Below are 19,670 nucleotides of genomic sequence, written 5' to 3' on the forward strand. Positions count from 1 at the left end.
CACTTTAGAAGTTAGCCTACTGGATGCAGTTTTTCCCCATATACAAAGATCAAACCAGTATTTTCTCAGTTACATTTGTTATAAAGGAAAAATAATAAAAATGAGAACAAAAGTAAACACTCCATCGAAAGCACGATGTCTGACTCTTAAACTGCATCCCTATGCCTTGCAAAATCACAGCTGTGCCTGCAGAGACTTTCAAATATTCAAAAAGGCCCCCCCTCCACAAACACTACAGCTACATACACAAGAAGCATGTCTTCTCTTCATGTAAAAATTGTACGTTCAGTTTGAACACAACTTCTTTTAATCCCCATTTTAACAGCCATGCTATTTTAAAAGGGTCATTCTGGGGGACACTAGCAGCTCATGGACCCAGTGGTAGAGATGATAAAGCAGTTTGCATCCTGTTTTAATATTTTGATAAATCACAAGAACATCACTGTTCAATATTTAGCAAAAACAAATAATAGGAATGTAAAGTAGGAAACTGGTTTACAATTTAACATTTCACACTTTCTGTGTCACAAATGAGATCCCTTTTCATGACTACTGGTAGCCAACAATTCAGAAACTGAGTTAATCAAAGCTTTTTTAAAACAACTCATGCTTTATCACATGACAAAAAATGCTTCACCATGTGAAATTTCAAGATGCTATGCTGAGCAAAAAGGGTACAGCTTCTCCTTAGATGAATGTCCACATAAACCAGCGGTGGGAAACTTTTTGGCCCGAGGGCCACTTGGGGGTATGGAAATTGTATGGGAGGGCATGGATGCTCATGAAATTGGGGTTGGTGTGCAGGAGTGGATGAGGGCTCTAGGATGGGGCCAGAAATGAGGAGTTCAAGGTGTGGGAGGGGACTCCAGACTGAGGCAGGGAGTTGGGGGGGAGGGGAGGGCTCCGGCTGGAGGTGCGGCCTCTGGGGTGAGGGATTCAGGGTGTAGGAGGGTGCTCCAAGCTGGGACCGAGGGGTTTGGAGGGCGGGAGGGGGATTAGGGCTGGGGCAGGGGAGGGGCTCAGAGGTGCAGGCTCCAGGTGGCGCTTACCTCAAGCGGCTCCCGGGAGCAGCGGCGTGTCCCCCCTCCGGCTCCTACACAGAGGCATGGCCAGGCGGCTCTGCACACTGCCCCATCCACAGGCGCCGCTCCTACAGTTCCCATTTGCAGCATTTCCCGGCCAATGGGAGCTGCGGGGGAAGCATGCGGAGCCCTCTGGCAGCTCCCTAAATGCCACTCGTCTGGGAGCTTCGCGGAGCTGTGGCGCATGGAGCAGCCCCGACCCCGCTCCCTGACTGGAGGGCAGGAGTGGAGAAAGCTCCAGACCCCGTTCCGCAGCAGGAGCTCGAGGGCCAGATTAAATCAGCTGGCAGGCAGGATGTGGCCCACAGTTTTCCCACCCCTGCCATAAACAATGACTGAAGAGAAAACAGAGCCGAAAGCAACTAACATAGTCTCAACTGCAGGCCAGATCTTCTATTCAGGTTTTTATAATTGTAATGTTAAAGAATATCAGATCAGAGTTATAAAACCACCATAAAACAGAGGTCTATGTTTTTCTAAGCTTTGAAGTTCCTTCTCCCCATTTCTAGTACCTCACCGCCTGTCCCTGCCTGAACACAAACTGATAAGTCAATCCTCTGGCATGATGGCAAACTAACCCTGAAACTATCAGGGGCCCTCTGACCTAACTGGGTAGAGCAGGGCCGAGCCACATGGTATGGCCCCAATCCAGTGCCTCAGCTGGAGCGGGGAGCAGCTTAAAACAGATCGCAGGCAGCCGTTTGCCCACCCCGATTTAGGCCATAGTGACCAAGAGCTGGCTTGATGCAGTTATATTTTCATAGTAATATTGCAAACATGAACTAACAAAACAGGTTTTTGATTGAGTGGGTTTTTTTTAAATAATGCATAGGTCAGTAGAACTATGTATCCCATCACAATAAAATCTGAATTCTAATAGTTACCCATATGGCTTTGCAATTCTATGCAATTCAGACAGACATTCTATAGAGTAATCATCTGTCTGCCAATCATAAATATTTTCAGTCTACATATGGAGCAATCCCCACCAGGTGGCTAATGCCACTAGCTATCAACTGTGGATCAGTTCATAAGAAACCGAGTGCCAATGAAGACGAACAGTTGCCATACCAAAGATTAACAGACTGGCTTACTATGGACTAAGAAGTCTCCAGTGTTCAAGGGCATGAATCCAGAAGCCCTTACTCAGTTTCTCAGTCCATAATGTGAAATAGACTTCAAAGAGTTTTGCCTGAATAAGGACTTCTTGGTTTAGAATAAAATGAGTGAATTTTAGACTATAACTCCGGTCTCAAATTCAAATTACTGTAACAAATTCCAGTGTCTTCCCTCTTCTGTTTCATATAAGGTAAAATATAGTTTAAACAGAACGCTTTCTTGACACATTTATCAACCCAGGCCATCAGATATACTAGTCCGTTTGTTCAAGCTGCATTTATTTGTCTTTATTTTTTGTTGTGCTAGAGAAATTAAACAAAACCCCAAAACATCTGACTGCCCATACTTACATCCACACAAAGAAATTTAGCAGCTCTCTTGGAAAACGAGAGCAGACATTTCTTTAGAACATGGTGTTAAAAATATCCATTTCCCTACCTGTTTCTCACTCAAAGCTGTGATTTTGGCTTGGAGTTCATGAAGCTGTTTCTTCAAATCAGCATTCTGATAAGAAAGAAAAAAAATATCTGAGAGAAAAATATTCCATTTCTTAACACAATAGTAGCAGGACTTCTTGCATAGAGTACTACAAATAATAAAGCACCTCTGGACATACCACCAATCAGATGATTCAAATGGACAAATACAGACTTATTCAAAAGTCATCTGGTGCAACAATCATTAATGGATTTTTCCAGTGTTCAAAAATAAGTTTGGGGGGAGGGAAGGAAGAGGTGGAGCTCAGTTTGGAAGGAGTTAGTTAAAACATCCCTGGGTGCTTCACAATATGCTGTAATAAGGTTAATTTGTATATCACTGTATTTTCAGGTCAGAGAAGCCAGAAGAAAACTGTTTATCTTAGGGATTTCTACAGTACGCAATACATACTACTTAAAGTATTGTCTCACCTCCACTACTTATTCAGTAACAGACATTTGACTGTCAAGGACATCAGTGACCGTATCTATTAGTAGGAATTAAACAACATGCACGCCAAATGAGAGGTGGAATATATCTACTACATCCTCTTCCCCCTTTTCGGTACAATAGTGTATGTCTTTTTATACCTTCGCAAATATTTAGAAAAGTTGCAACTGCCTTAACAATGCACCACTCATGTTAGCAATTTGCCTACGAGGACATTTTCTCAAATTTAAAAGATTCTGAGAGCCATAAACAGCTCACTATACAGGATCTGATAGGGAACTCAATTTTTATTTACTAAATCTAATAAAAATACAAAGAAAAAAACAAAACAAAAAAACAAAACAAAACAACACACACACACAAGATATGCTTAACAGCTTCAAAATCTTGTTTGGCATGAGTCTCCCAGCATTTCTCTTCTTACATTTTCTCCTCATGCAATCTCTTTCTATGTCAAGTCATAGCTCACCTAGACCATAGACTCTGTTGGTAAGGGACCACATATTATTTTTGCAAAATGGCATGTACACCTTCAGCACTATGTAAAAACATGAAACCAATAAACCTCTATTACTACTACAGGGGCTACCATTCTCAGAGTAACTTCCACACCTTCACATTCCTCCACACAACTTTAAACTGCATCCTAATCCTGACCTACAATTCCTTCTAGTCCTAGGATACCATAAAGTTTCAAAAGCTATTCCAAATCTTTACTCTCAGCCTTCCCTTGCTGTTCCAATCCTGGGCCCCATCACAGCTCATTCCTGACCTGCAGCATCTATGGCAGTAAAAACAGAAATGTCTTGCTCCAGTGTCTATTCACCAAGCAGATCCTCAGATATGCAAATTACAGAAGACAGAAGAAGTGCATTTATTGGGCTCAATTCAGACACAGCAAAGAAAGGTTTAGTAATTTAAAGCAGTGAGGGGAAAATATTTGCACCACTAGGTGAAGCACTGACTTAGTTTCTCAAAATAAATTTTAGGGTTAGCAAAACAGCTAGGTTAACTGCCCTGGAAACTAAAGTCCTCTATTTGCAGAGCAGAAGCAGCCTGCAAGCTTCCTCCCAAACCCATTCCTTTACTAAACACACTTTAAACCATGACCTTAAACGCCTATTGCTAGAAACAGGAAGGGGAGTTTAACGTGCATGGCTAATTTGATCATTAGCCTCTCTGATGAGATGGCAGAGAAATTCCGCCACCTTCTACACTCTACATTACTCTACCCTGGTGCTCATTTTTCTCTCATTCTTACTACTTGCCTTCATGCCCCTTTCATGTACCCAAGAAAACCACCTCCCACTTCTTTTTGTGCCTTTTCCATCATGTTTCCTTCTACTGTGCCCCTATTCCTGAAACTTTCACTCTATTCAAATCCCTCATTGCAACAGTTTAGTCCATCAATGTACATCAACTCATTTAAACAAACCAAATAAATGCAACTGTATGTGCTAAGACACCATTTTCTTCTACTTGACCAATGAATTGTGTCTTAATTTTGCAGATTTCTTGGAACTGGGCCCTCATCTTCTTTACTTGTACAGACTGTTACCAATGCTTAAAACAGTCAATTAGTGCAAGTGTGGTGGAAGCATTTATGATGTGGAAAGGTATCCACCAGCCACTGAACTGAGACCAGCAACTCATTTTAAACAGGTCAAACCACAATTAAATAATAGATTGCAGTTATTACTAACTTAGGTTGAATTTAAAACATTGGCAACATGGAATTGAAAGGCTCCTTATCCTACTATTAATCTCTCAGCTATCCAATACTCCCCATTTATTTTTAAAATGTATAACCTGCAAAGAAAAAGAAAGCATTACTTTACAGTGGCAGTAGACGATGAGCAAATAAACAATGGCAAACAAGAGGTCATGGACTTAGTGTATTTCTTACACCTTAATTCCCTGAGTAATAAAAGCAGTATAAAACAAAATACATATTTTACCTGTGGATCTTGCTTCATTTGGGCAACCAGTTTCTAGAAAGAGAGAGAGAGACATATTCATCAGTACATTACAGAGTTCAATCAAGGTTGTGTTTATTGGACAGTTTATGTAATAGCCCTGATTAGAAGTTGGAATTTAAACAAGACATCCTGTACTTTTAAAAAAAAAAATAGCAAGACTTAGCTCATCATGAACCCAAATTATTTTATAACTCACACAAACATCGTCATTAATATAATGAGACATCCCTATTAATTCTACAGTCAAGCTATCACCTTTCATATTTAGCTGAAGGATGCTACTACATTCCTTCTTTTTAAGCAGTTCCTGAAGGAAAAAAAAAAAAAAAAAAAAGAAAAGATTCCCTTTAAGGAAAATTTAAGCCAGCTGGGTAACCTAATCAAATAGCTGTGTGTCCTCTAAAACTGCTGCCTTCTTTGCCCACAGCCATAGGGAATACTGAACAGACTGAACTACTTCAGATACAATAGTTGTTTGTTTGTATAAATCAAATGCATCACATTTTAGGCAGTAAGGGACTGCTTGTGTGTTGGTTTGGTTGATACCACATGGGAGATCCATGTTCAGAAGAGACTCTTCCACTTTCATCCCTTGAATTGGCAGTGACTGAGATCATCATGGATGAAATACCCCCCACATCCAAGGGGAAGTAGACAGATGGTTACACCATTCACAGCTGTTCCTCCTTCAGTTCCTTCAGGCAGTTGCAGAAGGGTGTTGCCTATATAGCTAAGCTGGAGGGAGGTTATCAGGATTTTACTAAGGAAAACCAGAAGCCCAGAATGATGAGGCAAGATAAACCCAACAACCCAAATTCCTGTTTTAGCGGTGGCCATTTCACCACATCAAATCATTCATCTATGAATATGAAGGAGACATGGTAAAGTCCACACTTGCTTCCCTATCCCCTTATAAGAAAAAAGTGAGGAAAAAATCCAGAACATAAACAGATACATTACTACACTGCATTTCACTCACATCAATATTGCTTGAAAAATTATGTGAATTAGTGTTTCTTAGAGATTTCAGACTTTATTTCTAATTACAAATTTATTTGTATTTGTTATTAATTTTAAAGTCTCCTTTGGTATCCTAAAAAAGACACTGATTGCAGACATGCCACTTTAGTCATGCAGAGAAGCTGGTATCTTCCCAAAGGTTTATATTCTTGGCCCATTTTCATCAGCTCCTCCATGCTCACTACCTCAGATAAAGTTATGTTAAAATAACTCTGCTAGTTTTTATATAAATTTTATTTAAAATATGGAGACAGATTATTTTCTCACAACTTTTCATAAGACACCTTGCAAAAGTCAGTTTGACTATAAATTCTATTTCGTACAGCATTAAATATCAGCAAATGTTAATAAATCAGGATCACAATATTGCACCATCCTCCAAGTAAGCAGGAATTCAGTGTTTGAGAGAACAATGGAAGCTGGGCTTAAGTTGTTTAAAATATTTCTCTTCTCCTTGTCCTACAGATGGGGAGAAGGGAAGGGGTACTCCAGGCTCTCCCATTAATCTGCCCCAAAAGTACTCGGGGAGACCAATTCTTCTGTGAGGACAGCCAAATGCAACTCCCTTTGAAGCCCCTTAACAATAACAAATGAATTTAAAAGGGCAAGGTGCTTTAGAATGAAACCAAGTACTGCCTTCCACACAGCAGCTGAAAGCACTACTTCATAGAATCAGAGCAGCACAGAAATGTAGGGCTGGAAGGGACCTTGAGAAGTCATCAAGTCCTGCCCTCTATCCTGTGGCAGGACCAAAGAAACCTAGGCCATCCCTGGCAGGTGTTTGTCCAACCTGCTTTTAAACAACCTGCCGTGGAAGCCTACAGTTAGAAAGTTTTTCTTAATAGCTATCCTAAATCTCCCTTGCTGCAGATTCAGCCCATTACTTCTAGTCCTACCTTCAGTGAACATGGAGAACAGTTGATCACCATGTCCTTTCTGTAACAGCCCTTCACACATCTGAAAACTTATCAGGTCCCCACTTGGTCTTCTTTTCTCAAGACTACACATGCTCAGTTTTTTTCCCCTCATATGACAGGTTTTCTAAATCTTTTACCATTTTTGTGGCTCTCCTCTGGACTCTCTCCAATTTGTCCACACCTTTCCTGAAGCATGGTGCCGAGAACTAGACACATTACTCCTGGTGAGGCCTCACCAGTGCCAAGTAGAGCAGGACAATCATCACCCATGTCTTACATATGACAATCCAATTAATACACCCCAGACTGATATTCGCCTTTTTTGCAGTTGCATCATGTTGACGACTTCAGTAAGATTCCTTATCCCTTCCAGCCCAGAGTGAAGGACAGAACTGAGTCTTGAACCTGGAGCATCTTTCCATTTGCAAGAAGTTATGATTCCCACTAGTGGCAGCCCTGTCCAGGACTTATTTCTGTAAGACTTTTGATCATTAGTACAGTGGGTGGTGCAGTAAAGGAGGGGAGAGTCCATCCTAATGAGTTTAAAAGGCTACAATCATAAATATAAAATGGGGAGATGCAATGAAGGAAAAAAACACCCAGCACATTAAAGTGAGTTTATTTTAATACTGTCTCCTTAATATAGTCACAATATTCATTTTCATATAATAGAGTACTATAGCTGCCACAGGTAAGGTGCAGAATAAAGAGGTTGGAAGGTTGTACAATATGAAAAAATTTGACAACCACTAATTCAATATATTTCTAGATACACGTACATGTCCCCATCAGCAACATGGGTATAGGGAATGAGGAAAAGGAGGAATTTATACAGTTAACTTAAATTTACTGAAGCCATCTGAAAGAGAAATCTGGGGAGTCAAAAAATTGATGAACAAAGATGACATGATGAAGGACAATTCTCTCAGTGACACACAGTGCTGGCTTCTGATATATATATTGGTAATATTTGGTATTTCTATGCAGGATTTTTCTTAAATAAAAATTATATCACATAACTTACTTTTCCAATGTACTGCCTAATGTCACTCTCCAGTTGAGCTGTACAGCAGTAAACAACAATGAAGTTTCCTGAACTCCATCTTTACTTTGTTATTGACACACCTATATGCTCCTGAAAAAGTTACCTTTTAAAATTAAGAAAGCATTCAGAACCTCAATACAAACCTTTATGAACTCCACATGGAAGATAAGGACCTTCAAATTCCTGAGAAGCACCGTTAATCTGCCCCACACTTGCACGTAACGGGTTAATGGTGCCGTAGGGAGGCTGCGGGAAAAGCAGCCAATCGGAGAGGGGCTGCAAGGAGCAGCCAATCAGAGCCTGACAGGCCCATATAAGAAGAGCTGCAGGACAAAGCAGGTTCAGTTGCTCCCTGGAGCTCAAGGAGGAAGATCTGGCTGCCTTGCAAGCAGAAGGAACGCCTGCACTCTGGACAGAGCAGTGTGACTACCAGGGACCTGGGAAGCTACAGAGAGCTCCTGGCTCATGGCTAAGACTGACATGCTGAGGCCCTGAGGGAAGGGTGAAGAAGGTGCTGGAGCTGTGGAAAAGTGGCCCAGGGAAATGTACTGAGAGGTTCGAGGGGATGCAGCATGTGGCTGGCATCTACAGGGTCCCTGGGTCAGAACCTGGAATAATGGGCAGGCCCAGGTCCCCCCACCCCCCCTCCTACACACACACACACACACACACACACACACACACACACACACAATGATGCACTGGATGGACAGTTGGAATGGCCCCCAGAAGGGGGAGCACAGTGTGTGGCACAGCCAGAGGGCTGTGTCATGAAGATGCCGCCATGGTCCTTGGAGTGACACGGGCCCAGGAGTGACAGTGGGTAAGGAACACCAGGAGTGGACATACTGACCAGCGGAGCTGATCCCCAAGATGACCAGCAGGAGGCACTAGTATGGGAGTAGAGCCCCATCACAAGCACATAATACTAAAACTTCAATTCTGGAAGCTGGTATCTGGCTTTCTTTAAATGATCCACCCCCTCCCAGTAAAAGGCCTCAGGATCTAGAAGAATGCATATAAAGCTAGAATAAAGGAAAGGCCTGAATTCTGTTCCACGCTCTTCCACGTTTTGGTCTTAACACTTCATAAACTTTATTCAGTTAGAGCTCACAACATTCCTGTGAGCTAGACAAATATAATTATCCTCATTTTACTGATCTAACCATTCAAGTATTATGCTCATCGTGGTAGCTGACAAAAACAGAAGTGAAGAGACTTGCTCACAGCAAGTCAGTGTCAGAGCCAAGTTTACAGTTCAACTCTTCAATAAACTTCATCACAGAATCCCACACACATCTCATTTTACTCATGTGTATAACAGAAGTAGCAATTCTCACATGCCCCTCAGAGATACTCACACGGTTAGCTGATTTTATATTAATTTAGTATTTTGAAAAGGTAACACTTAAAGAAAAAAGGTAACTCCATAGTTATGGTTGTGACCTTACCTTATATTTGAAGAACCATTTTGACACACCTTCATTTACGTTTCTCAAAGCTATACCAATCTAACTAAAATTACTCATATGCGATTAAATGGATTGGCTAACTGATTTTTATTGCCATTTAGCATCTGACAGACAAAGCTTAAGCATCCTAACACTACAAAATAAAGAGATTCTTCTTGAGCTCAGGTGAAAGGAGGTTGTTTCTGCAGTCAAAAAACTTGGGTTTTATTTAAAATACCCCTCGAGTGGCTTTCCCCCGGTGTCTAAGTCCCAGCTGTATCAGCATTCAGCATGTTCTCACTGGAACACATCTCTCTCCATGATTCCAGGATTTTTTTCCCTATTTCTTAAGTTGGCAGTATGTGTCTTTGGACCACAGAAAGACCTCTCAGCCAAAATTCACTGAAAACGCCCTCTTTAGATTGTTTCATCAATGCTAAAGCATGTCATTTTAAAAAAAGAAAAAATTCAGACCAATGGATTTATGAAGTATTTACTAGCATAAAGAAGCCACTGATGGGTAAACGGAAAGTTTAAAGTGTAAAGTTCTATAGCAATTTCAAAAATTAACAGGCTATTGCTATATCTGACCTCTTAGGACTAACCATTACTTGCACTAAAATGTATGAGAAGAAAACCAAGAAATAAAGAATACAACTTACCTGGTGAACCTGAATTTCCACTTTCAGAGCCTCCTGTAGAGTCTGCAACTCCATTCTCTACCTTCTCCACTCTTTCTAGCTGTCTCTTTACTAATTCCACAGTGCCTTCAGTCTCTGGCTTCAGAAAATGAAAGTTCCTTTTCTCCAAACTATTGCTGTAGAATAAATTTTTTTATTTTATGGTTAGCAGAAGCCAGAAATTAGGCAGTTTTTAAAAGTAGTTATACTATAATAAAAACCATGAATACTGAAATCAACTAGACCATCTTTCATAATAGCATCTTAGTCTAATTTGCAAATGATCCTTGCAATCACAAGGAACCTAACAGCTTCCCAAAGAAGGCTTTCCTTCTGATCTTTTAAACCAACTTAGAAACTTTCTGAACGCATGAAAATTGACATTCTTGTTCTCCATGTTAAAGTTTGCAGGAAGATATGTTTGCCTACAAACGCTCTAATAACTTGCATATTAAACTAGAACACAATGTATATTCGCAATGCTGCACAAATGGGATTAAAACATATATTCCCACGACAATCTGTCAATTTTAATAATCCACACAGACCTCATGTACACATGGGAATAGCCCCGATTCAGTAATCTGTTGCACTGCACTAGTGTTAATGAGAACAAGATGAGTATGGCATTAACTAAGCTCACTAGAGTTTCAAGCAGAGGTAAACCCAGGTTACCTCAATTGACGCAACACACACAAAAAGAGTTGGGCAATTTCTATAAAGGGCTGGGAGAGCTCAGTTGGGGGGAGAGCTGCAGAAAGGGCTCCGACTGGAGGAGGGCAGCAGGGGAGAAGCAGGCTCCTACCCTTTTCTACCCTTAGGGGTCAGCACCAGCACAGCTCCACTGGTTACAGGCCATCAATTACTGAATCAGGGTTATTCCCATGCGTAGGCAAAGCCACAGTCTCAAATGAATAGGATATTCATATTCTCTTCCTGTCTGACACAGACTGGCTGGCCCTCTAAATGGAGATCGGCTCAGCACTCCCCCCAGATAACCCTGATCATCTGGTATCAGGTGACTCCATTCAATTATCACACCCTGACAGGGAGGGAAGAGTTGGGCAATTTCCATAAAGGGCTGGGAGAGCTCAGTTGAGGAGAAAGCTGCAGAAAGGAGACTGCCTCTTATGAGGGCTCTGATTGAAGGAGGGCAGAAGGGGAGAAGCAGGCTCCTGTAGCCGAACCAGAAAAAGGCCAGTCCCCAGGCAGATGACCTGGAAGTAGATTGGAAGTACAGACCCAGACTAGGGGAAAGACTCCAGGGAAGAAGCCCTGAGGGTCATCAGCTCACTTAGGAGTCAAGCCTCCAGGAGGAAAGTCCTGAGGGTCAGCTCTCAGAGTAGGGCAGAATGGTAGCCCAGGAAGAGCAGAAGACCCTTTTGTTTTTATGTTTTCTTTAGACTGGAGACTGCTACTTGACAGAACATCCCTATGCAGGCCACTTATCTGGTATTAAAATGGACAGTCCAGCTTTTCTAGGGTTTGTCCTCTTCCAGTATTCAGACGTGATTTTGCTGGTATCAGACGTCAGACACCATTTTGAAGAACATGCTGCTCCACCCCCACCACCGTGACCTTGCACACAAGGTCTTAAAAACAGCATCCCCACATGGCGTGACCTCATGCACTTGCATCCAAAATCAAGCTGCATGGGAGGAGCCATTTTTAAGAGAGTGCCACTCCACTCCTACATGACATGACCTCACACATACTGTGTGTCCAAGGTTATGGTGGCAGGGGTAGGCCCTTGCCATTCCTGGAAGTACTGGAATGTCCAGTATTTAGGGTTGCCAACCCACCATGATTGCCCTGGTGTCTCCAGGAATTACATATTAATCTTTAATTAGAGATTGTGTCATGTGATGAAACCTCCAGGAATACCTCCACCCAAAATTGGCAAACCTACCAGTATTCCAGGAATGCATGAGTGGCCACCCTAGGTCTCCCTGAAAGAAGATAAGTCTGTCATTTGCAAGACTATTGTGGGGACTAAGAGGGAAACAGAGGAAGACCCAGACAGCAGGCCAAAAGGAACAAGGGGAGTGTGGTGCTGCTACATTGTCTTAAAATATCTTGTTGTGGTAATGCATGCTGTTAAACACGTGACTCTGTCCACCCCAGATGTGGCTGCATTTCAGTGCAAGTCTATGACCCAAAATTTGTAAAGAATTGAAGGAGCTATATATTAAGATAATTAGTAAGTGTTTTCCAAATAAAATAACCCAAAGCAGTTTTGCAGAAGCACAATGAACTATGAATACATTAATGTTGAAACCCTTTGCAGTGACTGAGCAGAACTTGGTGACATTAAAAAAACAATACTACTACTTACCATCTTCAAAGCACTTTACAAACATGAATTAATCCTCATAGTAACTGTGAAGTAGGTAAACATTACCCATATTTTTAGAGGGGGGGAAAATGAGATACAGAGGGGAGGTTACTTCCAAAACAATGTGAAGTATCTAGTTCTGAGCCAGAATTAGGAGTCCTTGATCATCTTCGCATGCTTAGACACAATGAAGGACTCTCAGTCTTAAAATTACATGTTTTTTGTGGGTTTTTTGGAAGTTTTAAAAAATATTTACTCTAAAATCTTCAGAACTCATTATGTATCCAATCTCGGTAGCCATTATTGATGCATCAGGTGCAACACACTACAGAATGCTAGGATATTAATATAGCTAGGATATTTTTAATTTTTTTTTTTAAGTAGAAAACTTTCATAATGGGATTTTTTAAAAGGATACTGCCAATTTAGGTTAGATCATTCATTTTAGCTTTCAAAAACACCCAAGAACTATTAACAGGGTGATATTTTTTAAATAAAAAATTTTAACTTTTTAATTTAAACTGGATATTCCAATTAAATTAAATACAGGTCTATTTTAAAAAATAAACCCTATTTAAAATTAAATTTGAAATTATGACAGCCTATGTTAAGGCCTAAATTTACTATAATACATTAATGAATGCAGTGTTGTAGCAGGTGTGTCAGGACCAAGACATTAGAGACACAAGGTGGGTGAGGTAATAGCTTTTATTGGAAGAATAGCACTGTGTAAGCTCGAAAGCTTGTATCTCACCAACAGAATTTGGTCCGACAGAAGCTATTACCTCACCCACTTTGTCTCTCTAGAATCTATTAAGACCATTTAAAATTAAATTAAAAAATAATATTCAAGTGGTACATGTTTATGGCTGAAGTTTTGAAGAAAGTCAAACCACTGAACTAGTGGTAGTCATGGTACTCGGGACCAGAGTTTGATAAAGTGCTAAACCAGTTTAAGACAGCAGTAGCCTCTTCTGAAAGTGCAGGGAAAATATTTTCTTCATGCCAGTTTAGCTAGTTCAGTTCAATGACTAGTTCATTCAAAGTTAAGACACCAATTAGAAGCTGAAAAGCATGAAAGCTTGTTTTCCGCTTCCAATCCATGAGTAAAAATATGATATGACGGAATGAGATTTACTAGCTCTAAAATCCAGAAGACATGGTGACACTAAATAATCAGTTCAATTCATTAACTATAGATAATGCTTTGTTCAATAAATCAGTTATAGTTTTAAATGCAAATTTTTTTTATTTTTTTTTATTTTTATCATAAAGTTTATTTATTCAGCACATTTAAGGCAGAACTTTTAATGAATTAAAAAAATTAAGTTTTAGTGCATTTTTAGTTGCATTAGAATTTCCATCCAAATACAGCTTGACACAATCTCTCTCTCTCTCTCTCTCTCTCTCTCTCTCTCTCTCTCACACACACACACACACACACACACTCTAGTCAACAAGAAATGCATTATTCACCACTTTCTAACAATCAAAAAGGTAAAAATTAGGAATCTGAATAAATGTATGTTAATCTCTAAAGTTGCTTAAATAAATTTGTGTAAATATACTGTAGCCTCCTAGTTTTCAAAAAGTAGCACCAAATTTAGTGTAACGGCTATGTTTAATTGCAAATCAGCATGCTGTAATGGTGAGCAATCAGTGAAAATTAACCTCTCTTGAAGAAAATAACTGCAGTACAAATGCAAAGCAAGATTAAAATCTGGTTTCAATCAAGGTTTCTTGCTTGCTGTTCTAAATCATTATTAAAATCTGTGATTTAAATTACTGGATTTAAATCAATCCATGCTGATTATTAATAAAGTCAATGAGTCTTATTTTAACATTCTCTGTCTATGGCGGGGGTTTTCAAACTTCATTGCACTGCGACCCACTCCTGACAACAAAAATTATTACACAACCCCAGGAGTCAGGACCGAAGCCTGAGCCCAGCTTCTTCAGGTGGCAGGGCCAAAGCCGGAGCCCTACTGTCCCAGGTAAGGGGGCCAAAGCCAAAGCCCAAGAGCTTCAGCCCCAGGTAGGGTTGTGTAACCTGAGCCCCATCACCCAGGGCTGAAGTCCTTGGGCTTTGGTTTCGGTCCCAGGAGGTGGGGCTGGAACTTGGGCTTTAGCCACAGCTGCAGGCCCCAACAAGTCTGAGCCAGTCCTAGTGACCCCTTAAAATGGGGTCCCGACCCAGATTTTGAGAACCACTGGCCTATGGTAAACAAACCAGGGTTGGGAAGAAAATGAAACTGGTTAAGAACAAACTGAAATTTACTAGTCTAGTTTCGCTGTCCAAACTGAAGCAAATCACAAAAAAGTACTCAGTATATAAATGGTAAAAATATAAGTATTAGATTTTAATTCATTCATTTTTTAAGTTTAACAGTCATTAGTTATAGGTAAAGTGTTTTTTAAAAAAGGGGAGGAGGGAGGCAGGCTCTGATCATATCTCCTAGAACTGTGAATGGAAGGACCATCCATGTGTGGCTCTCCCAGCATCTGATATTGAAGAGACGGGCAGCTGCCTCTACAGCACCACACCTATACAGAGGTTCTTCCACAGGTTTATGATTCATACGGGCAAGTAGGTGGAAATTAGATGAGGAACTACACATTATTTCCCAGCTCTTGTGCTACAAACTTTAAATGAGAAAATACACCTCGAGGCTCTCTTACCCTTTCCTCAGAGGCCCCACGTCCTGGTAAATTGATGCTGATGCAATTCCAATCAAAACACAGTACTTGGGAGCTAAGTGTGGGGGTGAATGATGAGGTAAGGAGCTTCAGAGGCACAGAGTCTTCCACAGGCCTCAGGGAATCAACCAGATTTGGAAGCAGGCCCCACAGTTTAGGCCAATCCCACATATCCCCAACTGGATGACATGAGGGAAACCTCTGCATGGGATTCCTCAAGGAGATCTGCTCTTCCCAAACCCTTTATTGTGAGTATGACCACTGGAGAAAGATCTGAGCCATAATTTCTTTCATCAGTGTCTCTTTAAACAACAAGAAAGCCTACAAACAGTTAGTATCCTGCAATAAAATATTAATCCTTTGAGTTACAGAAGTGCAAACAGTTGACTTATATTCTACCCTATTTTACGTATTACATTTTTTCATCTAGAAAGGAATGTTTTTTCTTTTTAAACCAAGAAAAAATAGTTCCACTTTTTAGATTGCTTGCCAACCTTCTGTCCAAGAAGAATTTTTTTTTTTTTTACAAATGAAAAAGGGACTAATACTGAGAATGTTGAGGCCTTTAACTCTAGTGACTTATCCGTTATTGTAGCTAGCACATATTACGGTAGCATCCAATGAAGTGAGCTGTAGCTCACGAAAACTTATGCTCAAATAAATCTGTTAGTCTCTTAGGTGCCACAAGTACTCCTTTTCTTTTTGCAAATAGACTAACACGGCTGCTACTCTGAAACCTGATATTATGGTTATGTGATTCTAATATAGAGTATTAAACATTGCAGATTTACACCAGTTTAAAACAAAAAAGATGAAAAGTAGAAGAAAAATTGAGAGACTTTGCTATCAAACACAATACTCTACAGAAAAAGTAAAATCAGGTTTTACACACGTGCTTTAAATTGAGTGTAAAAAAATAACAGAGCACTGGAAATATAAAGACATTATAACTACCATATAAGAAAGGGGCTGAGGTGCTGACGGTTCCAATTTTCATTGTCAAATGTGTTAGTGGGGCATGAAAAGCAAAGTTCAGTTATTCTGAAAATACCCTTAACAACCTATGTGTTCAAATTTTTTATAAAGGTTAAAATGTGTGTTAGTATATGCAGTAATGTGCATATGTGCAGCTAAAAAGTCTGGGTCATGCTAAATCCAGATTTTCAGATTCAAGCATTTGCAGTCCACTGTTTTCCTTCTGAAATAAGCAATACATGCATATGCATTACTGGCAATTAGTGCACATCACAGGTGCACTGTGACAGGCATGAGGTCAAAGACAAAGCCAACCAAGAATTCCATCAGTCTCTCACTAGTGCACAGCTTCACAGAGCCTGTTGCAATTTGAGGGGGGGATGGGGGGGAGTACTGTTTTTCCCCCAAAATAAATACACAAACACCTATAATTTGGGGGGGGGGGATTTTAAGCATCTTAAATTTCAAAGGGCTTTGGATCAGATTCCATATAAAAGGAGTTCTAGGTAAGCCCAGCATTCACCTCACAGGGCAAGAGAAACTAGCAAGGAAAATTAACATCTTCCTCTTACCTTTCTTCCTCTTAAGTTCACTAAACTCTTGACCTTTCTCCCTCTTTCCCTCATCTCACAACCCCAGTTACTCTTTAAAAAAGAACTGATTTTGGCCCAACAGTCCTTTCAATGCGAAAGCTAAACTAGGAGTGTTAAACAGCTTATTTTATAAAAAGAGAAGAAAAAAAATAACCAGAACTGGCTAAGGGCACAAACCAGTTCTGAAAAGGTCAGCCAGAACCACAGGAAGCAGTTTAAAATTGCCACTTTTTTCCTCTTGAACCATCCTAGCTGCTGTATTTGTCAAATAGTAGCACTATTATTTTTTTCCTCAAAGAAATGGAATGGGGATCCCTGAAGCAGTTGCCAATTCTTCTTTTTTAAAAGTACAATTAAAAATACATATAAAATGCTACACAGTATAAATGCTTTGCATTACTAGTAATGAAAATAATACTTATATATAGGGCTCCCAATTAACCACAGCAAACTCATGCGATTAACTCAAAAAAATTAACTGTGATTAAAAAAATTAATCGTGATTAATCACACTGTTAAACAATAGAATACTAGTTTAAATTTATTAAATATTTTTGGACTTTTTTCTACATTTTCAAATATATTGATTTCTATTATAACACAATACAAAGTGTACAGTGCTCACTTTACAAATATTTGGCACTGTCAACATGATAAAAGAAATAGTATTTTTCAGTTCACCTCATACATGTACTATAGCACAATCTCTTTATCATGAAAGTGTAACTTACAAATATAGATTTTTTTTGTTGCATTTTGTTTTGTTTTTGAGTGGAGTTATGTAAAACTTTGGCGCCTACAGGTCCACTCAGTCCTACTTCTTGTGCAGCCAATTGCTAAGACAAACAAGTTTGTTTACATTTACAGGAGATAATGCTGCCCACTTCTTATTTATAATGTCACCAGAAAGTGAAAACAGGCGTTCACATGGCACTTTTGTAGCCTCTGTTGCAAAGCATTTACGGCCAGATCTGCTAAGCACTCATATGCCCCTTCATGCTTCGGCCACCATTCCAAGGACATTTTTCCATGCTAATAATGCTCGTTAAAAACATGTGTTAATTAAATTTGTGACTGAACTGCTTGGAAGAGAATTGCATGTCTCCTGTTCTGTTTTACCCACATTCTACCATATATTTCATATTATAACGGTATTGGATGATGACCCAGCAAGTTGTTTTAATAACACTTTAACAGCAGATTTGACAAAACACAAAGGAGGTACCAATGTGAGATTTCTAAGGATAGATACGGCACTCGACCCAAGGTTTAAGAATCTGAAGTGCCTTCCAAAATCTGGAAGGGACGACGTGTGGAGAATGCTTTCAGAAGTCTTAAAAGAGCAACATTCAGATGCAGAAACTACAGAACCCGAACCACCAAAAAAGACAATCAACCTTCTGCTGGTGGCATCTGACTCACATGATGAAAATGAACACACGTTGGTCCGCTCTGCTTTGGATCGGTATCAAGCAGCACCAGTCATCACAGAATCATAGAACTGGAAGGGACCTCAAGAGGTCATCTAGTCTAGTTCTCTGCACTCAAGGCAGGACTAAGTATTTTCTAGACCATCCCTGACAGGTGTTTATCCAACCTGCTCTTAAAAATCCCCAATGATGGAGATTCCACAGCCTCTCTAGGCAACTTATTCCAGTGCTTAACCACTCTGACAGTTAGGAAGTTTTTCCTAATGTCCAACCTAAACCGCCCTTGCTGCACTTTAAGCCCATTGCTTCTTGTCCTAGCCTCAGATACATCCTCCTGGTAACAACCTTTTCTGTACGTGAAAATAGTTATGTCCCCTCTCAGTCTTCTCTTTCCCAGACTAAACAAACCCAATTTTTTCAATCTTCCCTCACAGGTCGTTTTCTAGACCTTTAATCATTTTTGTTGCTCTTCTTTGGACTTTCCCCAATTTGTCCACATCTTTCCTGAAATGTGGCGTCCAGAAATAGATACAATACTCCAGTTGAGGCTAATCAGTGCGGAGTAGAGCGGAAAAATTACTTCTTGTGTCTTGCTTACAATACTCCTGCTAATACATCCCAGAATTATGTTTACTTTTTTTTCCAACAGCATTACACTGTTGACTCATATTTAGCTTGTGATCCACTATGACCCCCAGATCCCTTTCCACAGTAATCCTTCCTAGGCAGTCATTTCCCATTTGGATGTTTGCAACTGATTGTTCCTTCCTAAGTGGAGTACTTTGCATTTGTCCTTATTAAATTTCACCCTATTTATTTCAGACCATTTCTCCAGTTTGTCCACATCATTTTTAATTTTAATCCTATCCTCCAAAGCACTTACAACCCCTCCCAAGTTGGTATTGTCTACAAACTTTATAAGTGTACTCTCGATTCCATTATCTAAATCACTGAAGATATTGAATAGAACTGGACCCAGAACCGATCCCTGTGGGATCCCCTTGTTATGCCCTTTCAGCTTGACTGTGAACCACTGATAGCTATTCTCTGGGAACAATTTGCCAATCAGTTATGCACCCACCTTACAGTAGCTCCAGCTATGTTGTACTTTCCTAGTTTATGAGGTCATGCAAGACAGAATCAAAAGTCTTACTAAAGTCAAGATAAACCACGTCTACCGCTTCTCTCCTATCCACCAGGCTTGTTAGCTTTCATTGACAGGATTTGACACAATTTGATCTTGGCAAATCCATGCCGACTGTTACTTGTCACCTTATTATCTTGTAGGTGTTTGCAAATTGATTGTTTAATTATTTGCTACATTATCTTTCCAGTTACAGAAGTTAAGCTGACTGGTCTGTAATTCCCCATGTTGTCCTTATTTCCCTTTTTATAAATTGGCCTTCTCCAGTCTTCTTGA

At 40.1% G+C, this 19,670-nt stretch overlaps 1 protein-coding gene and 1 long non-coding RNA gene across 18 annotated transcripts in view; one reads left to right on the forward strand and one right to left on the reverse strand.

Annotated features, from left to right (window-relative positions):
* The window catches only part of PHF21A (PHD finger protein 21A), a 244,235-nt gene that overhangs the window by 158,932 nt on the left and 65,633 nt on the right, over nt 1-19,670 (reverse strand). For 16 of the 17 annotated variants that reach the window (XM_043515615.1, XM_043515619.1, XM_043515609.1 and 13 more), the window contains 3 exons: nt 10,203-10,357; nt 5,087-5,119; nt 2,640-2,705 (listed from right to left, as the gene is read on the reverse strand). In XM_043515615.1, coding sequence (XP_043371550.1) covers nt 2,640-2,705; nt 5,087-5,119; nt 10,203-10,256 — 153 coding nt within the window. In that variant the 5' untranslated portion in view covers nt 10,257-10,357. Of the gene's footprint in view, nt 1-2,639; nt 2,706-5,086; nt 5,120-10,202; nt 10,358-16,997; nt 17,011-19,670 lie in introns of those variants that run through there. The other variant, XM_043515612.1, reaches the window with a different exon arrangement.
* Nucleotides 9,725-18,744, forward strand: LOC122460487. Its single transcript, XR_006281811.1, has 3 exons — nt 9,725-9,736; nt 10,832-10,841; nt 18,569-18,744. It is a non-coding gene; the product is annotated as an uncharacterized LOC122460487 (long non-coding RNA).

The sequence above is a fragment of the Dermochelys coriacea genome, chromosome 6 (genome assembly GCF_009764565.3).
Source record: "Dermochelys coriacea isolate rDerCor1 chromosome 6, rDerCor1.pri.v4, whole genome shotgun sequence".
Classification (NCBI taxonomy): Eukaryota; Metazoa; Chordata; order Testudines; family Dermochelyidae; genus Dermochelys; species Dermochelys coriacea.